Raw genomic sequence first — 25,587 nt, 5'->3', positions numbered from 1 at the left:
ATAGTATAGATAATTAAGAAAATTTTTGTTTCAAACGGGGAATTGAACTGCTCTGAGGCAACTAAAATTAACTGTTTATGAAAGCGCTGAAGAACAGAAATAAACAGTGACGAAAAATTACCTTGATCGCGCGCGCGCTTTCTAGAATCATTAATCATCTAAGACAATATAAAAATAATGGATTCTTACGGCAGTAATGCACCTAATATATATATACAAAAAATTAAATACGATACTCTTTGTCTTGCCCCGCACGCCATCTTGCCCCTTGTTTCTTTATGTGTAACTAGTGGCACCCGCACGGCTTTGCCCGTAGAAAATTAAAAGGTCTTTTGGCTCGCCTGTATATTTACAAATAATGTATGATGAATTTCCCGCCAATTGGCTTGCCCATATTACGGTTTCTCGTTATGATAACTTGGTAATTTACTCGTCCATCTTATGATAATTTTGCTCGGGAAAATGCTCTTAAAAGTGGAATAGAAAAGAACAAAATCGAATTTTCGAAAAATCGCTTCGAGGTGCACATCCCCATGCTACGCACTAATTCTGTGCCAAATTTCATGAAAATCGGCCTAACGGTCTAGGCTCTATGCGCGTCAAAGAGATCCTGACAGACAGAGAGAGATCCGGACAGAGAGATATCCAGACAGAGAGATTTCAGCTTTATTATTAGTAAAGATAACAGATTATACGTTTAATAAGAACACGTGGAGTTTATCTTGATTATTAAAATTCATCTTTTGTAATTAATATATATATATATTTTAAATAATTACATGAAATTTATACTTTCATTGTAGGTGTCATAATATTTGGATCAGATCAAGAAGTTGCTGGAGTTATGCGTGCAGTTCGTCGTAATAACGCAACTGGGACGTTCACATGGATTGGAAGCGATGGCTGGAGTGCAAGGTCACTAGTTTTTGAAGGAAATGAAGACCAAGTGGAAGGAACTCTTTCAGTGCAACCACAGGCGCATCCTGTCGATGGCTTTGACGACTATTTCAAACGACTCACTGTACAAAACAACCAAAGAAATCCCTGGTTTACTGAATTCTGGGAACATTTCTTTAGCTGCAAATGGCCAGGAAGTGCAGTGACTCCATATAACCAGAGGCATAATAACTGCACGGGTAAGGAAATCATTTCAAGTGAGACTGGTTATGAGCCGGAGAGGCAGTTGCAATTCGTGAGTGACTCAGTGCTGTCCTTTGCTTATGCACTGAAAACAATGCACAAAGATTTATGCGGAGGAAGATTTGGACTGTGTCAAAAGATGAAACCCATTGATGGATACACATTATTAAGCTACCTAAAGAACGTGTCTTTTCGAGGTGAGAAAAATATTTCCTATTCATTTTAAGTAAATAAAAAGGATATGTTAGCATATAAAAAATAAAATCTCTATTACTTGCTTAAAAATAACTCTTGTGCAATGATGCAAAATTAAGTGATTACATTCTTCTGTTGACCAGTTTTCCTCTGACTTTAGATTGAAACAAAATTCCACTGTTTCTGTTTGAAATCATAATACGAAAAATTGATATTTTAACATTACACAAACACTACTGAAAATTTTGAAATCAAATTTTGTACATCCTTATAAAATCTCTTCCAGATTGTTTTTCTACTAAAATATAATACGGTTCCAGGTCATATTTTTTTCGAATATTAGTTTCAAAATTATTAAAGAGTCAAAAATTTATCTTTGATATAGTAAATGACGTTTTTATTATTTGACTAGTTCATATTTTGATGTAAAAAAAAAAAAAAAAAAAAAAAAAAAAAAAAAAACAATCTTTACCGTATACAAAGTGGTTTATGTATTATACGCAAAATTATCAAAACTCTTTTTATCATTGCGAGATGATTTTATCTTAATTTAATTGTGAAACAACGGCCGGAGAAAATAAATTTTTTTTTTTTCATTCATTTCGCGTATTGAAATGAATGAAAAAATATTCCAAGAACATAGTGGTTAAAGTTTTACCAATGATTCTAATGTATCGCTAAATATCAATTAATGTAAAATATATATGATGTTTCGTAATCACTGTAAGAAATTAACTTTAATTTTCCTAAAACCATCAATGTCTTTTATAATTATGCATAATTCAGCTTGTTTTCAGCATGTTTTTTTTTTCTTTTTGAAAATAAAAACATAAACAATGTTAGATAAGAAAGATATTTTTATTGGGTGCCAGAAAACTACCTAGTAAAAAAAAAAGGCTCCATAAAAAGTAACAAGGGACAATTTAGGTCACGTATGCTATTAAGCTTCTGTCATTCTTATCTAATAATTCATGTTTTACTTCTATGATTACATCCCTGAAAATATTCTGAAACCAAGATGAGCACTATAAAGTAACCAGAAACCTTGCATTTGTTTTCAGAATATTTGTGGTATAGGTAACTTTGTAAAATTTGTAATGCATCTTCCCCGCCTATACTTAGTAAAAATTTTAAATGGCATATCCATTTAAACAAATTAATGTTTCACTTTTATTCTGATTTTCATCGAATTGATCAAAATTTCACAACGAATGCTTATGATCACCAAAATATAGTTTAACCTTTACGCTGCTTTCAAAAAAAAAATTAAAAAAAAGAAATCTTATTGTAACAAAGAGACCTTTCTGAAATCAGCAATCAATTTATATATATTTTTTTTAAATACATAATATATCTGTTACATGTTAGGTCTATGTATATAGTTGTACTCGTAAGTATAGTTACACGTATAGCTACATATATAGTTGTAATAAGACTATTTGACCTATTTTTTAACATCCTCTAAAAGTTGTCACACATTTTTTCTCTCGTTAACACTACATTTAACACAACAATCGTTACCACTATAGTTAAACACAGTTATAAAATAATATTTTTAATAAGAAATGTTTGTTAAGAACAACGTAGAGAGTAATTTTCGATATACAATTTAGAATCAAGACAAACCTTGTTTACTTAGATATTAAAAAGCTGTTTCTTTGCGTGTGTCTAAAATTAATTATGACACAATCTACAAGACATTGTAGAAGTTAAATTTAAAGAATGCTGTGCTTCAATATTTTAATTATACTTCTGGAATATTTAATGTGTTAGCATCTTGTTAATCCTTCAAAGTTCTCCTTATTTTCACCAGCTGAACATGACGATGGAATGTATTAAAGCATTAAGCCGCAAAGTTAAGTATGCTGCTAAAAAGTATTTTCGACTACATTTTTCGTGTTTGACTTTATTATGAACTATACTTTTCTGAGCTTAAGCACTAAAAGGATCATTGAAATATTAAACCACCCAACTGTTTGAAACTCCTTTGTTTCCAGTAAATTGTATTCTAAGGTATCTTACTAATGTATGGATAATACCATTCAAGTTTTTTTTTATTGTATTTATATATTTACACTATATAATACAATTGTTTTATCGATTCAACTTTACTGCGTTAAATGTAAAGTAATTTTTTGTGCAGTGTTGCTCCGTATTATGAATTAAAAGGAGATTCATGAAAGCGACTACTGCCGTGGGAAGGTAAAGCGCAGTTTCTGCACTTTTTTTTTTTTTTTTTGTAATCTTCTGTACTTTAACTTAATTGAACAATCATGCTGACGTTATTTCCGCAAAAAATAAAACATGAAAAAGAAAAACATCAAAACAAAACATTCCCCTATCATTAGTAGCTATGAAACACAAAACTCGTTTAACCTTCACACATCTGAAAAGACCATTCCGTCGTTTTGTTACAGCAAGATTTTAACAATGATATAAACTTTAAAAAAAACTAACCGACAGCTACTATTGCGTAATAATATGTAATTTTAAGTTTTTTTCCTGCAACACTCAGAAGCAAAATATATCAGTGGGATATATCACATGGGCTTGAAATGAATTAATACATTTTACATGTACAATAAACTATGCAGCGTCCAACTGTTAAATATTTAACTCGATTTAAAGTCTAGAATTCCTTAAAATATTCCGCCATTTTTAAATACTGAAAATAGAAATATTGTATGTGTGTATTGCCTGGAATATTTTTCCGGAAATAATACAGAGCATCCCAAAAGTATTGAGCGCATTCAATCTATGCAAAATAAAACAAAGAATGTATGTATATGTATACACAGGGTGTTACGTTTTAAACTGAAAGACTTCAATTTTTGCAACCGTGAGTCCTAGATGCATACTTTTAATTGCAAAAATGTGTTCAAAATCAGATGCAGGGTTAAGATATTTAAAGTTTGAAGCAAAAATAAAAATGAGTCAAAAAATACAAAATTTAACTTTTTATACAGGCCCTAGGTACCCTAACTTGTGTTTAGGGAAATAATATCCATTAAAACATAATTCCAACACAAGAAGTTTGACATTAGTACTACCAATATTCACCGATATATAAAACGCAGCGTTTTGTGACTTACACCACTTTACACTCACCATCAATAACACCTTTTGGGGAGAAATATAGCAGTTAACAAGGGTTTAAAATTAAATATGTGTGCAGAGAGTGGTTTTTTAAACTGATTGAGGTTCTGAATAACATTCGCATTTATTTTTGAATAGAAATGAAAAATATAAATACTTCAGTTTTTTTACTTCGACAACGTGTCATTTTTCTGCAAGGACGATAAGTTCTACTCTCATCTTCTATGTGGTCCCTTAAAACTTTAAACTCGAATACCTCCTTGAGTGTTGGTCGCATAAATGTCATTTTATTTTGTGTTAGAAATATATTTCAAAGGATATTATTTCCCTAATTATAAGTTAGGGGACCTATGGCCCGTATAAAAAGTTTAATTTTGTATTTTTCGCTTCTAACGTTCATTACCTAAATTCCGCATCTGATTTTGAGCAATTTTACAATTGGAAGTATGCATCTAGGACTAACGGTTTCAAAAATAGAGGTCTTGCAGGTTTAAACAGAACACCCTGTATATGTGTAATGTATATATGTGTGATGTTCCCTATACAAACTTACAGTTTAAGCCGGATCTCGGCCAAATTTCGCAGATAAGTACTTGGCCACCCGAAAAGGAACGTAGGGGGATTTTTGAACGCCAAAACAAAACCGAACTGTTCGAATTTGAATTTCAGGACAGCAACAATTTCCTTTTTTCTATAATATGAGAGTGAAAAAATGCCCGCAAAGTTAGAATAAAATATCCATAGAGACTCCTGACTTTTCTACATCAGATAAAATTTGTTCAGAGGTAATTATAATGTGAATTATAGCTGTTTTTAACTAATTCCATGATAAAATGTAGGTAGGCCTCAATTAGAATTAATTGTTGATCACGGTCATTGTTGAACAATGCTTTTATTAAAATTTGTTGCGTGAAAAACATCATTGAGAAGAAAGATCTCTTGCCTTTTTTTTTTTTTTTTTGTGAATAAATAAAATTCTGGGTTTTGTTTCAAGACTTTTCCTGTAATCGGAGGATGAAAACATTTTCCTTTTCGGTTATTGTTCCTCAATCTGTCGGGAAATTTTATTTATTTTTATTTTCAAAGAGACCTTACGGTCTCGGAAATGCAGATCGGGATGAGATTCAGCAGATTGGTAGTACCCGTTGAGAGTATCCACACAGTAAAGTAATAAAGCGCACTAGATAGAACATTCCGAGAAAACAGCCTCTAAAGTTTTATGTGTAGCTAATATACTAGTAGCGATTTCTTGCCAGCAAAAGCTCGGTGGCTATGTGGTCAGCGTACTGGATTCCCGTGCAATCCATCCCGGGTTCAATACCTCTGGAAGAAATATTTTTCTCAACAAAATGTACATCACTCGTTCAAGCTTGCGACGTCTATTTTTATATACAGGTAAAGAATCTAATAAAACGTAAATTGTGCATATCTCGTTGAAAATAATAGAAAAATAAATACCTGTGAAGGCTGCATAAAAATATAATCAATAGTTCATCATCAGCTGTTATCGCCAATTTTTAATAAAATGATTCGATATGCCTGGTATACTTCCAAACGTTCTGACAAAAGAGAATTTGTTATCAATGCTAATGAAGCATGTTTCCCTACGAATCCTTTACAAAAAGGTTGCTCCTGTAAACAACCTTTATTTATACATTGTGCAAGATGTCAAAACAGTTTTTGTTTTCCATGTTTTTACGATAGTTATCATTCTGGTGTATGAATATAGATAAATAATTCATATACAAAAGCTGTCGTTAAATTTTATATATAAACTAACAAGTCTTACCCTAATTCTGTTGCCGTGGTAATTCAAATTATAATTAATAATCGATTACATGCATCTCTATTTTATCTGTTAAAAATACATTACTTATTCAAAAATAAAGTATTATCTTCAATTCAAATTTCAATTAGCTGTAACAGTCGCTTTATAAATTCATATGAAAAAATTCTTCGAGAGGTATCGAACCCGGATCGACCGCACTGGAATGCAGCTCGCAAACCACGTAACCACCGAACTGTTGCTGGCGAGAAATTTCTACTAGTATATATAAGCTGCACGCAAACCTGTAGAAATTGTTTTCTTGGAATGTTCTGGCTAGTGGGCTTTTATACTTTACTGTAAAAATAATCTCAAGGGGTACTACTAATCTCCTGAATTTCATCCCGATTTGAATTTCCGAGACCGTAAGGTCTCCTTGTAAGCCTGATTGTATAAGACGCGTCATTTGACATACAGTTGGTTCTCTGTTTAACGACGCTCTATTTAACGACTTTCTCTATTTAAAGACGATTTTTACGGTCCCGAAAGCTCCACCATAGTTTTAGAAGCATTCTATTTAAGGACGCATTCTACTTAAGGACGATTATTTGTGGTCCCTTGAAAGTCGTTAAATAGAGAGCCAACTGTAATTCTTTTTTTCGAGGCTGACCGTGCATGGCCAGATGACTCACCTAGTATATAAATAAAACAAAAACAAATTGTGGAACGTCTGAAAAGACCACATAAAACAGTTTCATAAAACCCAGTTTTAACATTATAAAGAGTGATGTAAGCTTCGTTTATGTAACCTACAATATCAAGCCGAAATTTAATTTCACACCATGGTTTTGCAGTGTTTCAGCAGGTACTCCTCCAGTAACTTGAATGATTCATTGTTTGAGCTTATCTAAATCAGAACTGGAGTTGTTTACCCTCGACTCATACTCCTGCATTTCATTTAACCAAAAAATGCACATTGTTTTTACCCCTCATTCGTTGCTTTTTCTCTGGCAAAGATTTTTTTTATATAATTCAGTTTCAATTTATGAAATCCAGTACATAATTGCTGAAAGTGTTAAAAATGTAAATCGGTTTTAGGTCCTGGTGGTGTACCTTGATCCCAAGTGTAGCGAACCTTGGATTCCAAATCCTACAGATATTGGCTTTCTTTTAGATCTTACATTGTCACGTGGTGTACACATCGGATTTATAATATATACCGTGTATTTACTCTTTTTTTTCTGGGAAAAACCTTATGGGATGTTAGAGGGAGTATACTGAGCAAGAATCATAAGTGGCATATAATCGCAAATGCAATGGTGAAGCGCTACATGCAAACACGGCCAGAATTTGATGGATGCAAAACTGGTTTACAAATTTATTACACAAACACGATTTTATGCAAAACTTTAGTTTTTAAGAAACGTTCAAAGTGTAACAACGAGCTATTTTGAAACCTCATAAATCGCTGCTCCTATGTTGCAACGCGTGCATATGACCTACTACAGGCTGTAATTTTCAACAACCGATTTAAACATTTCATAAAAATTAAAATACTGTGTGAAATCGTGTACAAAGTTTGTGTAATAAATTTGTGCATGTAGCGCGTCATCATTGTGTTTGCGCCCATATAATCCTACATGATTTTTGCTTCTTATTGCCTGCCATTACGACCCTTAAAATTTTACTCATGAGTTTAGACTCACCCTATAGAGATATAACCTAAACATGAAAATGATTTGTACTTGTGTATTATCCGTATGCCAGTGATTAACCGCCAAAAAGTTTAATATGCGGGAAAGGGGGCAGATGTGAGCACGGGGAACTTGTGAATGTTTTACTAAAATAAATTAAAGGAAAAAACTTTAAACATTCTCAATTAATGGAAATCCCAGTTCTACTTTTTGGCCAAACATTAGGAGCAATGAACCAGTTTACATTTACGAGTATCCGGTAACAACTGCTTTGCAGGTGTTTTATGTAATTTTTATCGCTGTTATCTTCACGTGGAAACATATTTTAAACTAACTAAATAGCTAAACTTAATAATTTCAAACCATTATTTAAACATTCAAATACATTTGTGACAAGGTTTAAATGTTTTAATTAAATTAAGTATTCTTTATTTTTGAAAATTAGTTTTTGGTAGATGACGATGTACTTGTGAACACAACATGTTGGGGCACATCTGAATATTTTCCATATCCTCTCCGTAATATTAGTATTGGTGTAGGGTTATTATAAGTGTTAAAGCAAGCTGTAAAGGTTTAAAATTATTATTTTACTAATATTAGTTTGTAAATTCATTTTTCATTTTTATTAAATCATTATTAAATATTCATTGATTCATTTTGTATTTTTTTTTTAAATTATTCTGTAACTAAATAGTTGACCAAGAATTTAGTGTTACATAAGATTTACGAGGCGTAAAAAAACAATGTTTTACTTTAACTAAAAACTGAAGTTAAAAATAATTTTAAATTTCATTATCATATTATGTATGAAGTTCAAGCGCACTGTATAGCAATAATAAACTTTACATTATAAAATATTCATTATATTGTTTAGCTTTATAAGTTTTTTATCGTCGATCCAGTGATCAGAACATGCTACGAAACTTTAAAATTTGACAGTAAACTGAGTTACATAGTTCGGCAAAAATATTTCCTCAATAACAGTTACTATACAATTTAAACTGGCACAGTATAGATTCCTTCGATATTAGTTCTTCGATATTTCTTCGATGTAATTGGTATATTCGTATTTGTTTCATATTAAAGAGTTTTTCGTTAAAATATGATGCTTGTCCAAATTTTTTCAATCGCGTTCATAAGTGCCCCAAGCCTCATATGCCCCTCCCCCCAGGGTTCATATGTATCTCCCTATAGGGGCACATGTGAATAATTGAAGATATTTTATAAAAAATCCATTAAGTAAAGAAATATATATATATTTTAAGCCGAAAAAGTTCCAACGCAAAAACAATAACTTTTACTTTGAGAAATTGATAATATTTTTTGAGAAAAATTAAGAAAAGAACAAAAAAAGAAAAAAATGTACACTTGTGTCCTTCTCTCTCTTACTCACTAAGTCAAAGGTAAGAAGAAAAAAAAACTTGCTAAGATTATCTTTGAAGTGTTTTCTTATTTTCTTTCGTTTTTAAACAATTTGCATCGTATGCGAAAATTTATTATCATGTCAAAAAAGTTTATAGTCACGTTTTAATCAAAATAATAAAGTTGGCACTTAAAAAATTAGCATTAAGTCACAATGCTAATTGTAATAAAACTCGTGGTGATTTTGTCAGTACTGCCGTGTGCAGGTAAACGGCAGTATCTGCAGAAATTAGTTTTCGAGATATTTGAAGAAACGCGTTATAAATTCAATACTAACAATAGGGAAATGTTGGAATTAGACGTTTTTTTCGCGCCTTTTTTCAGCGGAAACCAAATAAGCGAGCTTGTACAATAAAGATAACGTACAATCGATGACAAAGACACAAAAAAAAATGAAAAATGAAAAATTTGCAGTTACTGCCCTTTACCTGCACACGGCAGAGTAACTCTAAGTACCTCATGAACCTGTCTAATGTACACCTAATTTCATAGGTTCAAAGTAAATTATGTGTCCAATTACTGAAAATTTCTGATTCCCAATTCGAGTCTCATTTTAATCTTTTGCAATAATAGCTTAAACTATACAACATAAGGTTTTCAATTAACCATTACGCAAAATGTTTTAGTTTAAAATAGCTGTAATTTTTGAGGTATATAACATAGAAAAAGGCGTAAAAAAATACTTTTATACATAAAACTACTGCTCAGCATTAATTAAACTACTCTCAGAACTATGGTCATAAAGCTGCAAATTACATGCAAAGTGTTGCCATATGACTAAAGCGTTATGCTTAAAAATTACATATATATATACATTCACGTTTACACAACGAGCCAGCTGAAGTTCATTTCACCCCAAAAATTTCTGAAAGAAAAGATCTATAGTCAGAAAAGTAGGATCATGGTAGAGTAACGTTGCCTTGCCCTACACGCTGAAGTCGTAGAACGAAGCGCCACCTGGAGGCAAAGTTCGAAGTTAGCGCTCCTATCTCAGAAACGACAAGAAATACGGGGAGAATACCAATTCAAAATTGTTCAGTACCATCAAATTAAAAAAGCAACGACATTTCCTTCATAGCAATGTTAGAATGTAACGTCCTCACGGTTCACCTTGCTTGAATCATTAGACCTTTTTTGGTGCATCACACAGCCAGTGTATCCAACCTCTCGAACACTATGGCGCGGATCATGTTGTAATAAAATCAAATAAATAATAAAATCATGTTGCGGATGTTTACGCCGGTGTGTCACCTGCCATATTGTACCATGTGCAGCGGGAAGTGCAGTCCCTTGTTCAGATATGTATTTAGGGTCAAGTACATTAATTTGAGCATTACATATAGATGCGGCTCTTTTCCGAAAAATGCGGTTCTGTTCCACGCGATCAAACGAAGATGGAGTTTACGTCTACAATTCTTAGCTTTGCTTCACGAAATATCTCTATTCTTGTGAAATCGATAATCATTTTTCCCGTATATCTTACTGTTTTTGAGATTATAGTGTTAACTCGGGAGTTTGCCGCCAGATGATGCTGTAGGCGGTTTTCTCGCGTATAACACATGGTTCTTTTACTATACTTAGACCAAACTTTTATGAAAATAGCTCTTGCCGTTTAGAAGTTATGGGGGTTATAAGGGACTACAGCGTGCACCATGTATATTAGTTTTTTGAATCGCTTTTTTTTCTGACTTGTTCGTCTATCAATTTAAAACTTCATAATATTTAAAGTTTAAAGTGATCATCACTAAGCTCTGAACGTAAGAATAATAAAAAACTAGCTAATATACTTACTTTTGTATAAAATAATACAGTTAATTTGATTTAAAAGTTCTAATTGTTCCCTGTGCATAAATATGTAAAGCAGTAAAAAGAATTTTATAATAAACTTACCAAGCACACAATTTTTTACACTATTTAAACAAATTAATCAAAATGCGCATATTTTATTTTAAACTATTTTGCTTGAAATTAGTTTGATGCTAGAATATTTGACTATAAAACTTTACTCAGGGGGATAAAATTTCGTTTCAATAATATGTGGTTTTTTTTTTCGCTTCCTCCTTTCAGAACACATTAGTTTTGCACACAAAAAAGTATTTCAATGTCTTTTATTGAATGAAGTTTTGTTATTGAAATTAAAACTCGTTTCTTGAGAAAAAAATGCACCTTTAATTAAGAGCAAATATATTTATTGAAAAAGAGAGATGGAACTTTTCACTAAACTGTGAGAATTATTGATCATAATTTTTAGAAACTGAATAAATTCTTAATATAGTTATGTAACTTGCAACTAGTATTATGTAACTGGTAAATATAGTTAAGTAACTTTGCAAGTATTTTTAAGCTAACGACAGTATTACTGATATGTTTACTTAAATTTGCATAACTTTTTATGGTGAATGTGATGATAGGAACTTTTATATTTTAAAATAACAAGTATTAATCAATTTAATTCCGTTTCTCTGTGTTATTTTCACGGTTATTTTATTAGTCCTAGAAAGCAAACGATACCAAAAGACAGAAAAGAAAACAACTGTTATTTTCTTTAAATGTTTGCTTCAAATTAAAAACGGCGTCTAATATAGTTAAAATGATTGCTTCTCTACCCATTTCAATGTTTATTGTCGTAAATATTTTGCAGAGGAATTATTCAGAATTGACTTTTAAAATAGTAATATAAAACCTGCAAATAATGCTAAAGTCTTTATTTGCATAAAAATATTTTTTAATAAATACATTTTCTTCAAAAAGTGTGTCACTAAAAAAGGAAAAACTTGCTACTAATGTTTGAATAAAACGTTACAAATTCAAAGAATAAAATAAAGCAGCCCCGTTCAAATTCCGTGATATTGACAAGAATGCGAATGCAAATAATAATAAAGGGACTTTTTATATCTCTGGAAAAAGAAATTATGCAATATAAAAAAATAAGTGTGAAAAATCAACCACACACAGAAAATTACGAAGCCAAATGAATACTGAGAAAATATGAAGGAAAAATTATGTATGGGTCATTCTTCAAAAAGTAACTTTTCTGTCACACGCCATTCACTGTCAAACTTTTAAGGAACAATTCATTTACCAATGCTTATTAATTTCAGCAAAACATATATATTTAAACCTGCGAACAATTTTTTAATAATAATTTTTATTTTACTATATTTTTGGTTCCCAAGATGTGAATTCTCACCTCCGAGGCATGTCACACACCTGGTGTGACTGTTTATGTTGAATAATAACTTGTTTAATTAAATCTATATAATTATTTATTTATTATTCCCTTCACAAGTGTCTCAAATACTAATTGTTTAAGCATATTTAATTGCTTAACACAGTGTTTTAGTTCGCTTTAGTAGGATAATTTATCATGTCACACAATAAATTCTCAACTCCGTTGCCTAAACAGAAAACTCAATTTCTCATTAACAAGTGGCAGTAATGACATCAAATTTTATTTTCCATGATACAATGGAGCCCCGTTGTTTATTTTCAGCCATTAAGAAGTTGTGAAATTTTTGTCGAAAAACAAGAAGATATATAGATTTTGTCTCAAAAATTCCATGAAAAATGTATCCATTAGGCCTATATTAACGGAAAATTCCTTACCTCCGCGACAGATCTTATCAATGTTATTTCTGAGATGAGAATAAATGATAGAGGGGAAATACATCAATGTTAGGCATTCTAAGAAATTTTAAATTGCCAGTATCTCTCCAAATTCACTAAATACTATTTTGTTACACACATTTGAACTAAAAGGATAACTAAAAATTAAACAGTACTTTAATTAAGAGAGCTTAATATTAGATTCTCACTAATCATTAAAATAGCTCATTTTTTGCTCAATTAACAAAATTACTTCTTTGATATTAAATTGGTTTCGATTTTTAAACTTTAAAGTTTTTTCTTCTTTTTATATTTCCGTAAACACACACACAAGGTATTTTTTTTTTGTTACTTATAAGTAAAATAATTGAAACTTAGCTGGGCCATTGTTTATGGTTACTTCTAGTGGGTAACATTTTCATCTAAGAATTTAAAAAAAAAGGAAAACAAAACAATTTCGATACTTTAAAAAAAAAATTGCGTTTAAAAGTTACGCTTTCTGGAGAATGACCCATGCAGGAAGTGTAAAACACTTGTGTAAGGTTATCAGCATTAGTGGGTGTAACGTTACACGAATTCTGGAGTGTGTAGTATTATTGATTTTAAGCTCAAGTTGTTGGAGAAACCTTGCACTTTTGCTTCTGTAAAGTCCCTCCTGCATTCAGTAGAAATCAAAGCGCATGCGTAAAGATCAGCATTGACGCAGAACCGGTAAACTCTCATCAGCGGATCGAAACCAGGACTATGTAGTTGAGCGTTGAAAACTTTTGCTTTGTGACAGCAAAGCAAGACGCAAGCACTGCAACGAGCCCTTGTGTGGGTTCGGACACCACTCTAGTGTCATTGGTGTTATTTTCTATCTTAGTGCTGTAGAAAAGTCTTGTTTCTATATTAAACTAAATGAAAACTTGGTGTATATTGGTTGTGAAAAAGCATGCAGTTAATAAATATTGAATAACTGAATGATTTAAAACAACAGCTGTAAAACAGACAAAAAACAAGGAGTTTCTAGCGTGGTTTTTAAAATTTTATACTGTTATAACGAAATTTCAAGTATGTTTACCTACTAATTTATTTTTGTACTTTCAATTCAAAACGTATGGAAAGAAAATATTACTTGATTGTTTATTATATTTGGATAATTTAAACCATGCCACGAATACCTTTGCTTTCTCATTCTGCTTGTTTGAACTAGTTCTGAAATACTGTCAACTCGAAACTATAAAAGACCTTCGAAATCCAAATGACATGATGGGACGTTCCTGGGGAGCGGAAACTTACACTAATATTCTCTTGCATAAAGCATCAGAAATTGACTTTGCGCAAATTCTGTTTTTAATTGCACATCGCTCTGAATAGCTACCAACTTCTCAGCGTTTCTCACTCCAGGATCAAATTCAAAATAATCTAACTTTGATTGCTGAAATCTGCTTAGAAAGCAGTATAGCAGGTCCACTGGAGAAGGATGGTCCTCTGCATTACGTGAATATGGTATAACGCACGATTTCTAGAATTTAGTGCCGCCAAGCAAAATACAGAAGTCTTTCTTAGCTTCCGTTCAAAATTCAAACATGTTCAAATTTTAGTACCAGTGTTACTGTATGTCATATCGAGGCACATACCTTCTACGAGCTCCATAAGTTTCACCGTAGCTAACAGTTCTCCAACGGCATTTGCAATAGCAATATCTTTTGCCGACTCTAATTAAAGAACACCCAGTAGTTAATCACCAATGTTTGGTCCTGATCCTAACACTAGTAAGCGATTTTCCTTTATTTTTTTTCCAGATATAGTTTGCATTGGTTTTATATGCCAGTGAACTATCAAGGGTAACGTTTTTCATAAACAAAGTTTTTCGTAAGTAAATGGCTAATTCAGAGCAAATATTTTTCCTCTGCATTCTTACGGACGAGTGGCAAAGTGTAAAATCATTCCTTTTTAAACTATAACTTCTGTTGTACCAACTGCTATCAAAGTGGCTTTTCTGCCACTTATATTTGTCCTGTCTAGAATGGAAACTAGTTTTGATGTAATGGCTGCGGGCATACGTGTGCTGGTGTTTCTTTTTGCTATGTTCTGCGCGTTGCCAGCTTAAAAATAATCTTAATCTTCAATATTAACACTTTCTTCAGCTCTGTCGCTAATTGTGGTTACATCGTCTTTGAGATAAGTGTCCAACATAACACTCCAACACGATCCACTCCTTATTAACGCTGGCGGACATGAACACGTGGTGAGTTTTTCGTTCCAATTCTAAACATCTCTGCCCTCATCATATCTGAGTTATTGTTTAGCAAGAGTTGTATCAACTTCTATCATACAGCGCTATCGTCCTTTTTCTCGATTTTCAGGAATAAATTAGCTGTATTCAGTCTCTGTAATTATTCTCATAGCATCAACATGTGCAATAAAACAAGTCCAATGTAACAACGAATAAAATTTTATTTAAACAAGCGTTTCAGTCTTTCATTTGCTACATTTCTTTAACTACGAGGCGTATCCGGAAAGTAAGTACCGTTTCGTTCTAATGCCGCTGCAGCGCTGCTGTCGGCGCTCAGTGCATGCGTACTTGTTTCCTCTGTTCATCGGCTACAAACTCGCGCCATTACGGTTGATTTGTCTTGTGTTTTGCGTTTACTGTGGCCGTATATAATGTTTAAAAAAATCGATGATCCCGCCGACTGTGAAATTCGTTCTGTGATCCGGTTTTTGAATGCAAGGAACGTTAAGCCATCCAAAATCCATGGAATTGTGTTGCTGCATGACAATGCTCGGCCCCATACTGCTCGTGACACTCAAAGACTAATTGAACAGTTCGGTTGGGAGCAGTTTAATCACCCGCCGTACAGCCCAGACTTGGCACCGCCTGATTTCCACTTGTTCCTGCACATGAAACGAGAACTTGGAGGTAGGCGCTTTGCTTGTGATGACGACGCAAAAAACGCTGTAAATTTATGGCTCTCTTCATTGGCGGCAAGTTTCTTTGAGGCAGGTATAAATAAGCTGGTGAGCCGCTACGACAAGTGCCTCAACAATGGTGGAAACTATGTTGAAAAATAATTTAAGGTATGATCTTTCATGTAAACATTAAATAATCTTTAAAAAAAAAATTATAGCTTTTTTTTCAAAACGGTACTTACTTTCCGGATACGCCTCGTATATCCATCTATCGAAAAGTTGTTCCATCTTGTCGAATAAGGATTGTGCATCACCGAGTGGAAATTCGAGCTTTTGACCGAAACACTTCTACTTTTCTTATTACTGCTCGTTAACTCTGGTGACTACTGCCGTGAGCAGGTAAACGGCAGCATCTGCAGAAATGAGTTTTTGAGACATTTGAAGAAATGTTGTGGTGGATTCAATGCTAATAATAGGAAAATCTCGGAGTTAGACTATTTTTTTCCTCCTTTATTTTTCAACGGAAACCAAATAAACGAGCTTGTATAGTAAAGATATAACGCACAATATATGACAAAAATTTAAAAAAAAAAGAAAAATTTGCAGTTATTGTCCTTTACCTGCACACGGCAGAACAGTCCGTTTAATGTTTGATGATGATGGAAAAACGTACTTTTAACTTGTAGATTGGATGAGGACTAAATTGCTTTTTTTTCACTTTCTCCAAATGTTTCTAGTAGGTAAATGACGTTTTGTTTATTGTCTCTACAAGGAAGGTAGCTGAGGAAGAAATTGCATCATCTTTAAATACAGTCTAAAATTAAATGCAATCGATCGTTTCGAACGAATCGATTGCCCAAACGATAGCCGAATAGAATCAAACACTACAAAAAAACTGAAAAGAAAACAGAACACACAGCCCTCGCTTACAACTGCCTTTTCTATGCAAAAGTTAAAGCAAGGGATGATGCAACTTACACGGCGAGGTGGAGATGGGGGGCACCTCGCTGTGAGTTATTATTTTATTGACTCATCGGAGATTGTTTACCGCGTAGAATAAATCAGCATCTGAAAGTATTCCCTTTTAAATGCAGTAATATTTCATATTGGTCCTATTCTATCACATTCTATTCTACATCGGTCCAAATGGTGAATTGTCAACAGATTTTGATTGTGTTGCGCGTCCTATAAATCTATTTATATTTAACTGAAATTTCGCATTCAATTTATTTATGAATAGTGCAAAAAGAAATTCACAGAAGAAAATTTTCTCATGGAAAGTGACACAATTCAAAAAACAGCATTGAAGCAAATTATGGTTTTTCGCAATAGTAGGGGAATGTGGGGCAAAGTGAATTGGTTAAGGTGACTGAGTTTTATCAAAATGAACAAATCGGAAATTTGTTTTGAAAATTACAATACATAAAGAAAGAACATTGCATTTCATAATGAAACTTGCTTTGAAACAGTATTTTTTTTATTTTTGTTAGTAAATTTGAGTCTTCAAAAAAAAGTGGACATTTTTCACTTTTTTTTCCGTGGGGCAAAATTAAAAATAAAATATTTTCTAATGACACATTTGCCATTTGGTTATGAAACATATTTTTGATCAAAAGAATCAGTAAATGAAAGGTTGAATGAATAAATGAAAAGCTAATGAAACAAAAACCGAATAGTGAAATTAATAAATCAATTATTATATGAAGAAAAATAAATGAGGGAGTAAAATAATGAATGAATAAGAAAATAAGTGAATGAACGACAAAATATAAGTGAATTACTAATTGAATTAATGTAAATGAACTAATAAATGAAAACGTAAGTGATTTATGTTAAATGATTGAGTGAGTAAATAAAACAAACTATTTCACTTTGCTTCATCCACTTTGTCCCGTATGTACTTGTCTAATTTTACAATTTATTGAAAATACAAATATGCTCAATATTAACTAAATTTTTGCTGCATTGAATATAAGAAGGTCTCAGTTAATAGTTAAAGTGTTAATAACAAGTACTTTATTATTTTATAGTAAAAAAAATAGTATTCGACTTCCAAAAAAATATTACAATATGAGTATCAATTTTTTAAAGTTGCCTGTAGTATCAAATGCTTTAATCTTCGGCGGTATTGTTTCCTGACTGAAATAGACTACATATGGTACTATATAGTTAAAATAGTACCAGATAGGTGAAGCTAAAAGCAGAGAAAATATTTCACCATTTCACTTTGCCCCATGTTTCCCTACATATAAGTGATTTTTTTTCTGAAATACCATAATACGCAAAAAAAAAAAAAAAGACGTGATGCTTATTGGTAATTTTTCGTTTTAATTAATCATGCATGCTTAAAGTTGGAAAATCTTTCCTCAAAATTTTTCAATTTTAATAATGTGCTACTATTGATTATATGGTTTTTACACCTCCACGCACCAGTTATTAAAAAAACTTTGTGCGAGTTTTGTGGCAAGAAAGAGCATTAAATTTAGGGATAAATCAACAATAGTTACTACGTGTTTCTCGATTTTCAAGTTGTATCATTTTCCTTGCCTGGGTGTATGTGTTGTTTTATCGTATACTTTGATCTCCAGAAGTAACTTTTTCCAGACTGGAATAGAGTAGGTATGCTGTTAAAATATTATTAGACAAGTGGTGCTAAAATAAGAGTAAATATTTTAGCATTTTACTTTGCCTAACACTGAACCACGTCTTAAAGATTTAAGATCGAAGCGACGATGTCTCAATTTTAGCTCACAATACTGCCGTGTGCAGGTAAACGGCAGTATCTGCAGAAATGAGTTTCCGAGATATTTGAAGAAACGCGTTTTGTATTCAATACTAACAATAGGGAAATGTTGGAATCAGACGTCTTTTTAGCGCCTTTTTTTCAGCGGAAACCAATAAAACGAACAATAGGTGACAAAAATGCAAAAAAATAAAAAAAATGAAAAATTTGCAGTTACTGCCCTTTACCTGCACACGGCAGAATACTCGATGGATAAACGTATTCTGCCGGATTAAAGTAACATCGCATCATAAATTAAAGTCTGCTCTTTATTCACTAAAGCCTTTCATGACTTAAATATATTATGTTCAAAACAAACGTAGGGGCTATCATCTAACGCTCTCCACCGTATATCACAAAAACATAGATTATCGCTATTTCCATTCTGCTCGTTGTTTTATTAGAGGGTCCCATACTACTTCCTGAAACCGACTTAACCCATAACAGTGGAAGGTGAAAAAGTAGGACGTTACAGGGGACGTGAGGTCTCAGAGACCGCTCTATTTACATTTTTTTTAAATCGTGTAATTGAGATACATTCCTCTAATTTCTCTTAGATGTTCTTTGAACTTTTATTAGCACGGAGAAAAATTATTTTTGAATCAAAATATACCTTTTCCGAAGAAATTTTGCTAGAGTCTTGATTTTTCGAGAAAATTACATGCTGCAGTAAATAACTAACTATTCGGAATAAAAATGAATCTATAATTTATTAATTATTACATTTTAGTTCTTTAATATAAACAGCACGTTTTAGTACCAGAAAATAATTCTATCACGTTACGGGAAACTTTTGACAGCCTTTATTAGTATTTCGTGTCGTATTTCGAGGAATAATTCAGCCTTAATTGTCCGTAGAACATCATTGCGTAACCGTTTGCGAACATTTTAAACAAATCTCTACCTTATCTAGAAAATTTTGCCTCTCTTCCGCATAACGCGGATAAGATAAATGAATCTATATCCGGGTTTTGCCTCTCTCCGAATAACGCGGATAAGATAAATAAACCTATATTCGCGATTCTGACGTTAAGATCCATGTTTATTACTGGCGAAAATTGTAACACTGAAGGGAAATTTCGGTCTCACAAGATTGCTTCTAAAGAATGCAATAAAATTTAAACCAGGTGCCGAAAGATACTGATAAGCAAGGGGGATGTTCAAGGTCACAAAACAAAAAACTATTGGGAAAAACCATTCAATCGGACTGAAAATGATATAGGGGAGATAGGATGAACTTTTAAGCGGTCATTATTCATTCCCTTATATCACCACTTTCTAAAGTAATTGAGGGTGACTTTCCAAGTGAATATCGGAATCACTCGAGCTCAAATTTGCCTTTTTTGCAAGTCTATTCTCTAAAGTTTTGTCCTTAATGCCCTTGTGTCCTGAAGCTCAAACTTTTTCAGTTTTTATTCTCTTCCTTCTAGCAAACATCTTGTGTTATTCATCAAAAGCTCTTCGTGTTTATTGTTTGTTTTTTAGCTTTTTAATAACGCTTACAGAGTCTAACAAAATCCACACAAGGGAATCACATCTGATTAAAAATTTCGCTTAGTACCATATAGCTGTGAATTCAGCTGTATCGACGGAGAAAAAAATGGGCAGTCTCAATTCAATCCCTCTAATTCAGTTTTGTGTTACACGGGGTTAATTTCCAACGTTATGTATTTCAAATTTGGTAAACTCCATGTGTTTATTTTTTTGGAGGAAATACTAAAATCATTTAGTAATCCTACTCGACTTTTCTGATTCTGAGTCATTCATTTGCTATTATTTTATCAAGCATAACGTAAATTTTACTCTCTTTTTCAGGTTTAAGTGGTGATGAATTTCAGTTTTCTGAGAAAGGTGATGGCCCAGCCCGTTACAACATAATTCATTTTAAGCAAGTCGCTTCAGGATTGTACAAATGGGTTCGAGTTGGTAGATATGAAGATGGAGAACTAGAGCTCAACTTTACTGATATTCAGTTTCGTCTTGATGAGCCAGAAATGCCAACGTCAGTGTGCAGTTTACCTTGTAGTATGGGTGAAGCAAAAAAGTTTGTAGAAGGCGAAGAGTGCTGCTGGCACTGCTTGAAATGCAGCAAGTATCAAGTCCTTAAGACGGAAACGGTGTGCTTTGAATGTCCATTTGGATATCGTCCTAATGAAGATCATACTGAATGTGAGGAAATTCCTCTTCGATTTATGCGGATTAATAGTGGATGGGCAATTGGTGCCATGTCATTTTCGAGTGTAGGAATACTTTCAACAATTTTCACTATATTAGTTTTTATTAAACATAACAACACGCCTGTGGTAAAAGCATCAGGAAGAGAACTCAGTTATGTTTTACTAGTAGGCATTTTGATGTGCTACAGCATGACTTTTATACTAGTTCAGGAACCAACGGATGTTCTTTGCGGTGCTCAACAAATTGGAATCAGTTTATGCTTTACAATAATTTATAGTGCTCTGCTTACTAAAACTAATAGAATAGCTCGCATTTTCAAAGCAGGCGCCCGAAGTGCCAAACGACCTAGTTTCATTAGCCCAAAATCTCAGTTGTTCATTTGTGGATGTATAACTATGGTACAACTGATCATTTCCGCAACGTGGCTAAGTTTCATGCCACCCAGTGCAATCCATTATTATCGTACCAGAGATGAAAATCATTTAGTTTGTGCAGCTTCCGTTGACGCTACCTACATGGTAGCTTTTGCATATCCAATGCTTCTCATTATTATTTGTACCGTGTATGCTGTGTTGACAAGAAAAATTCCAGAAGCATTTAATGAATCCAAATTCATAGGTTTTACTATGTATACAACATGCATCATTTGGCTTGCTTTCATTCCCATTTACTTCACGACATCTGCTCATGCTGAAATCAATGTGTTCATGATGTCTGCAACGGTGAGTTTAAGTGCTACTGTGACACTGATCTGCTTGTTCTCGAACAAAATCTACATCATTCTCATTCATCCAGAGAAGAATGTAAGGCAGTCCCTGATGAACACAGATCGATATAATAACCCCACAACATCATCAACCAGGATAGAACCAGGTACAGTAGATGGTAAGTTTGCTTACAATATGTATCAAAATTAGTCTTGCGTCTCTCATTACAGCTGATTCTTTATTTAAATTAACGTGAAATCTTGAATCTATGCGGTAATCTGATGAAATAATGTAAAAATTGCTTTTTCAAAACACAAATTAGCAATAACCAATTTAAAAAACAAAAACAAAATATGATTAGGTAAAATTATCAAATATTACTTTTTAAATTATTCACCTGTTTATGCAATAAGTTATACAGTGTTAAAAAAATTTTTTTTCTTTCTTTTTACTGGTTGCAATGTTTCCTATATAAAATTGGGAAAATTTAAATACAAATTTATCAGAGCATCTAACACAACAATGTTTCATTTATATTCAACAAAATACGACAAGTAATATTATTTAAAGTCACTTTTCTAAAGGATACATTTTTGTTCACCAAAACATATTTCATGCAAACATAGCTTTTTTGTAACAGCCATTTTTCAACTAAGGAGGAAAATATACGTATTTATACCAACAACTAAAGTGTTGCAAAGATCTTTTATATAAAAGCATACATTGTACAGTTTGAACGCTGCCAAAATCCAAATGAAGGGAATAAAAGAGCAAACATTGGCATATTTTGCAGAAAAACCCCGGATTTGACAGTTTTCGCCGAAGTTAGAAAAGTCAAAGCAATCCCTCCCGAAACACTTAAATAGTACTTAACATGATTTAAGTGAGTGGAGTAGTAGTTTAAGTAACTTCCTATAAATGAACACTTAAACACAAATTCAATCCAGTTATATTCAAATACTTAATAAGTTCTTGATAGTTCAAACATTTTAATTGATCTATGTAAAAAATATCGAAAAAATGCGAGAACTTAAATGATTCCGTTTCCGGATTTTTCGGGTGTTTATAGGAAAAGTGGCACACCGGTCCAGTAAATGAGCACTTTTAACCAGTAAATGAACACACATTTTACCACTGAATTAACACAACCTTTTTTTTTATTATAAGGAAACAAACTGTCTTTGACATACTTTAATTTTCATAGTTTTTGTATTAACGATAATTGTCCATTCTTTTATGTATTTATATTTTTTTCCATTTTACTATTTTTTTTTTTTTTTCATTCTTTGTAAACAAGACTCTTTTTCGTATTTTACTGGTTTTTATTTTATTTTATTTTTTGGTTTCTTCATTATTTATTTTATTTTAATTATTTGTTTATTTATTTTTTAGCAGACTATCCTCTTTTGATTAAATATAAAATTTTATCTTGCATTACTTCCTGCAACATAGCACTCAGAATTAACGAGAACGAACGTTTAATTGCATTTCTCTCCATATCCTTGTTCAAACTAGCTCCGAAAATGAATTAGTACCTACTCTATGTCAGGTGTACTTGCATACCGATTTATTTTGAATCCGTCCATTCTTTCTAGAGATACGGCAGTCAAAAATGTGGAGAAAAAACGTTGGATTAATGCTCTCCGTCGGAGCTCTAGGTAAAACATCGAATCATAGACCTTTTGAGGTCTGCATATGAACAATTTGGACTGAATCCCTGCATGATTTCCAGGGATATAGCATTCAAGCATAACGCAAGAAACGTTAGATTGCTCCATCTCTTGAGAGGAAATAGGGTTCAAAAACAAAAATCGGCAGATCGGCAGAGATACGGCAGTCAAAAATGTAGAGAAAAAACGTTGGATTAATGCTCTCCGTCGGAGCTCTAGGTACTAAAATCGAATCATAGACCTTTTGAGGTCTGCATATGAACAATTTGGACTGAATCCCTGCATGATTTCCAGGGATATAGCATTCAAGCATAACGCAAGAAACGTTAGATTGCTCCATCTCTTGGGAGGAAATATGGTTCAAAAACAAAAATCGGCAGATCGGCAGAGATACGGCAGTCAAAAATGTAGAGAAAAAACGTTGGATTAATGCTCTCCGTCGGAGCTCTAGGTACTAAAATCGAATCATAGACCTTTTGAGGTCTGCATATGAACAATTTGGACTGAATCCCTGCATGATTTCCAGGGATATAGCATTCAAGCATAACGCAAGAAACGTTAGATTGATCCATCTCTTGAGAGGAAATAGGGTTCAAAAACAAAAATCAGGTCTAATTCATATGCGGGTACAAATGTGCAACAAATTTAGTTTACTTTCATGCAGCAATTTATGAGCTAGGGTGACCATGAGAAATGGTTCTACATATACAGACACACAGATATTTTCCAAAACTGGTGAAAATGGAAAATGGTTTTAGCATACGTCAAAACGTATAAGTCCGTCAAAACCGGAAATTTTCCCGAATCCAGTTTTTTTTTCTATATATTAGATATAGAAGAAGTACTAGGGTTTTCGAACTGCAATTCTTAATTTCGAAAACTTTAATTTGTCTGACACGAATTCAAACTTTCCTTAACTATGACTGTCTTTAAAAAATCGCGTGGTGGTACGGGCCAATTTTTCAATTCTTTGAATGATGTAAGTAGGTTACACTGATCTTTTGTTTGCTGGGAACAAAAGATCAGCATCAGATTCAGTTGCATTACCAGTAAATAAACATGCTTGTTTAGTCACTGGTTAGAAGAATTTGTGTACATATCCTTAGTTAGTTTTATACAGATGAATAAAGGAGAAACCCTGAAACAAGGACTCCGCTGCCATAAAAACAAATGGACTCGTGCTCTGCCTCTGATTCTATTAGGAAGAATAATATTCTATAGGATATTATTCTTCCTACCTCCAAAGGATGCAATTTCTATAGGAAATTTGTGAAAAACTAGTGAATGATCGTGCGTTCATTCACTAGTCTTTCACAATTTTTCTAAGCTGTGACTGAACACCTTCCCTCCTTAAAATCAACACGTTCTGCATTGATTGAAACAACTAAAACTAATGCCTAAATATGCTTACTTTTTGCAGAATAAAAAAATAGAATTTATAAATGTACAATTGATATTTATCAAAGTAGATGCATACATATTACACACAAGCCTTATTATTTTGGAAGGGAAAAGAAGTGATGCGCAGTCGTAAACATTCTTTTTTTTTTCAGGGAAAAAATATGCAACCAATTAAGTATTTAAATCATCTAGCAAAAAAAAAATATATTTTGGAACCTTAATTTTTAAAGCAATATCACAAATTGTTCATTTATTTAAGGGGGGGGGGCGTGTTCACTCGCTGTTCGGTCTGCCTAAGAACAGTAATATCATGTAGAAGAGGTTTTTTTTTTCATGTTTTGCAGGAAATTGGAGAAATTATCCGTCATTATTACAAAAGTGTATTTTTGAAACTTCAGCCATTATGATAAATGGATTTTGTAACCTGTTTAGAAAAGTATGTGTAATACGCTATTTCGCTACGTTCACTGACGTACGTGTTAATGGATAGGGTCTGGTGGGGTAAAGTGGTCATAAAATCGTAGGTTTTCAACTCTGGTGGATAATAAATACAACAAATAATTTAAACACCTCAACTTTTTTTGTTGTTATTTTACATTGCATTATTAAAGAACACAGTACACTGAAGTTTAGAAAAAAAAAATTGATTTAATTAGTTTTATAACACTTTCTTTTCCCTTTGTATTTATGACCACTTTACCCCATGGGATGGGGGAAAGTGGTCATAGCATGGGGTAAAGTGGTCATAGTTAAAAATAAATGCAAAACCGTATTAAATAACCCTAATATTTGTATATTTCAGTTATTTTTATGGTTACAAGTATATGCACTAATATATGCTTGTATTCACGAGTATATACGTGTCGTGTAAACATGAGTAATCACGTTCATATATGAGTAGCTACGACGTACGACCATGCATACCTAAGTATATACGTGTATAGTAGACGTATATACGCATATATGTACAAGTGTACATGTGGGTATATACATAACTGTACATAAATGTATATACGGGTATACACGAGTTAAT

The 25,587-nt window shown here is 32.7% G+C and overlaps 1 protein-coding gene across 1 annotated transcript in view; it reads left to right on the top strand.

Moving 5' to 3' along the window:
- Positions 1–25,587, top strand: part of LOC129231182 (metabotropic glutamate receptor 6-like) — a 106,600-nt gene that overhangs the window by 77,058 nt on the left and 3,955 nt on the right. Inside the window, exons 6-7 of the mRNA XM_054865429.1 lie at positions 804–1,337; positions 20,414–21,661. Of these exons, the coding sequence (XP_054721404.1) occupies positions 804–1,337; positions 20,414–21,661 (1,782 nt within the window). The remainder of the gene's footprint in view (positions 1–803; positions 1,338–20,413; positions 21,662–25,587) is intronic.

The sequence above is a fragment of the Uloborus diversus genome, chromosome 10 (genome assembly GCF_026930045.1).
Source record: "Uloborus diversus isolate 005 chromosome 10, Udiv.v.3.1, whole genome shotgun sequence".
In the NCBI taxonomy this organism is placed as follows: domain Eukaryota; kingdom Metazoa; phylum Arthropoda; class Arachnida; order Araneae; family Uloboridae; genus Uloborus; species Uloborus diversus.
Note: the sequence above shows the minus strand (reverse complement) of the source record. Positions and strands in the feature narration are given on the sequence as shown.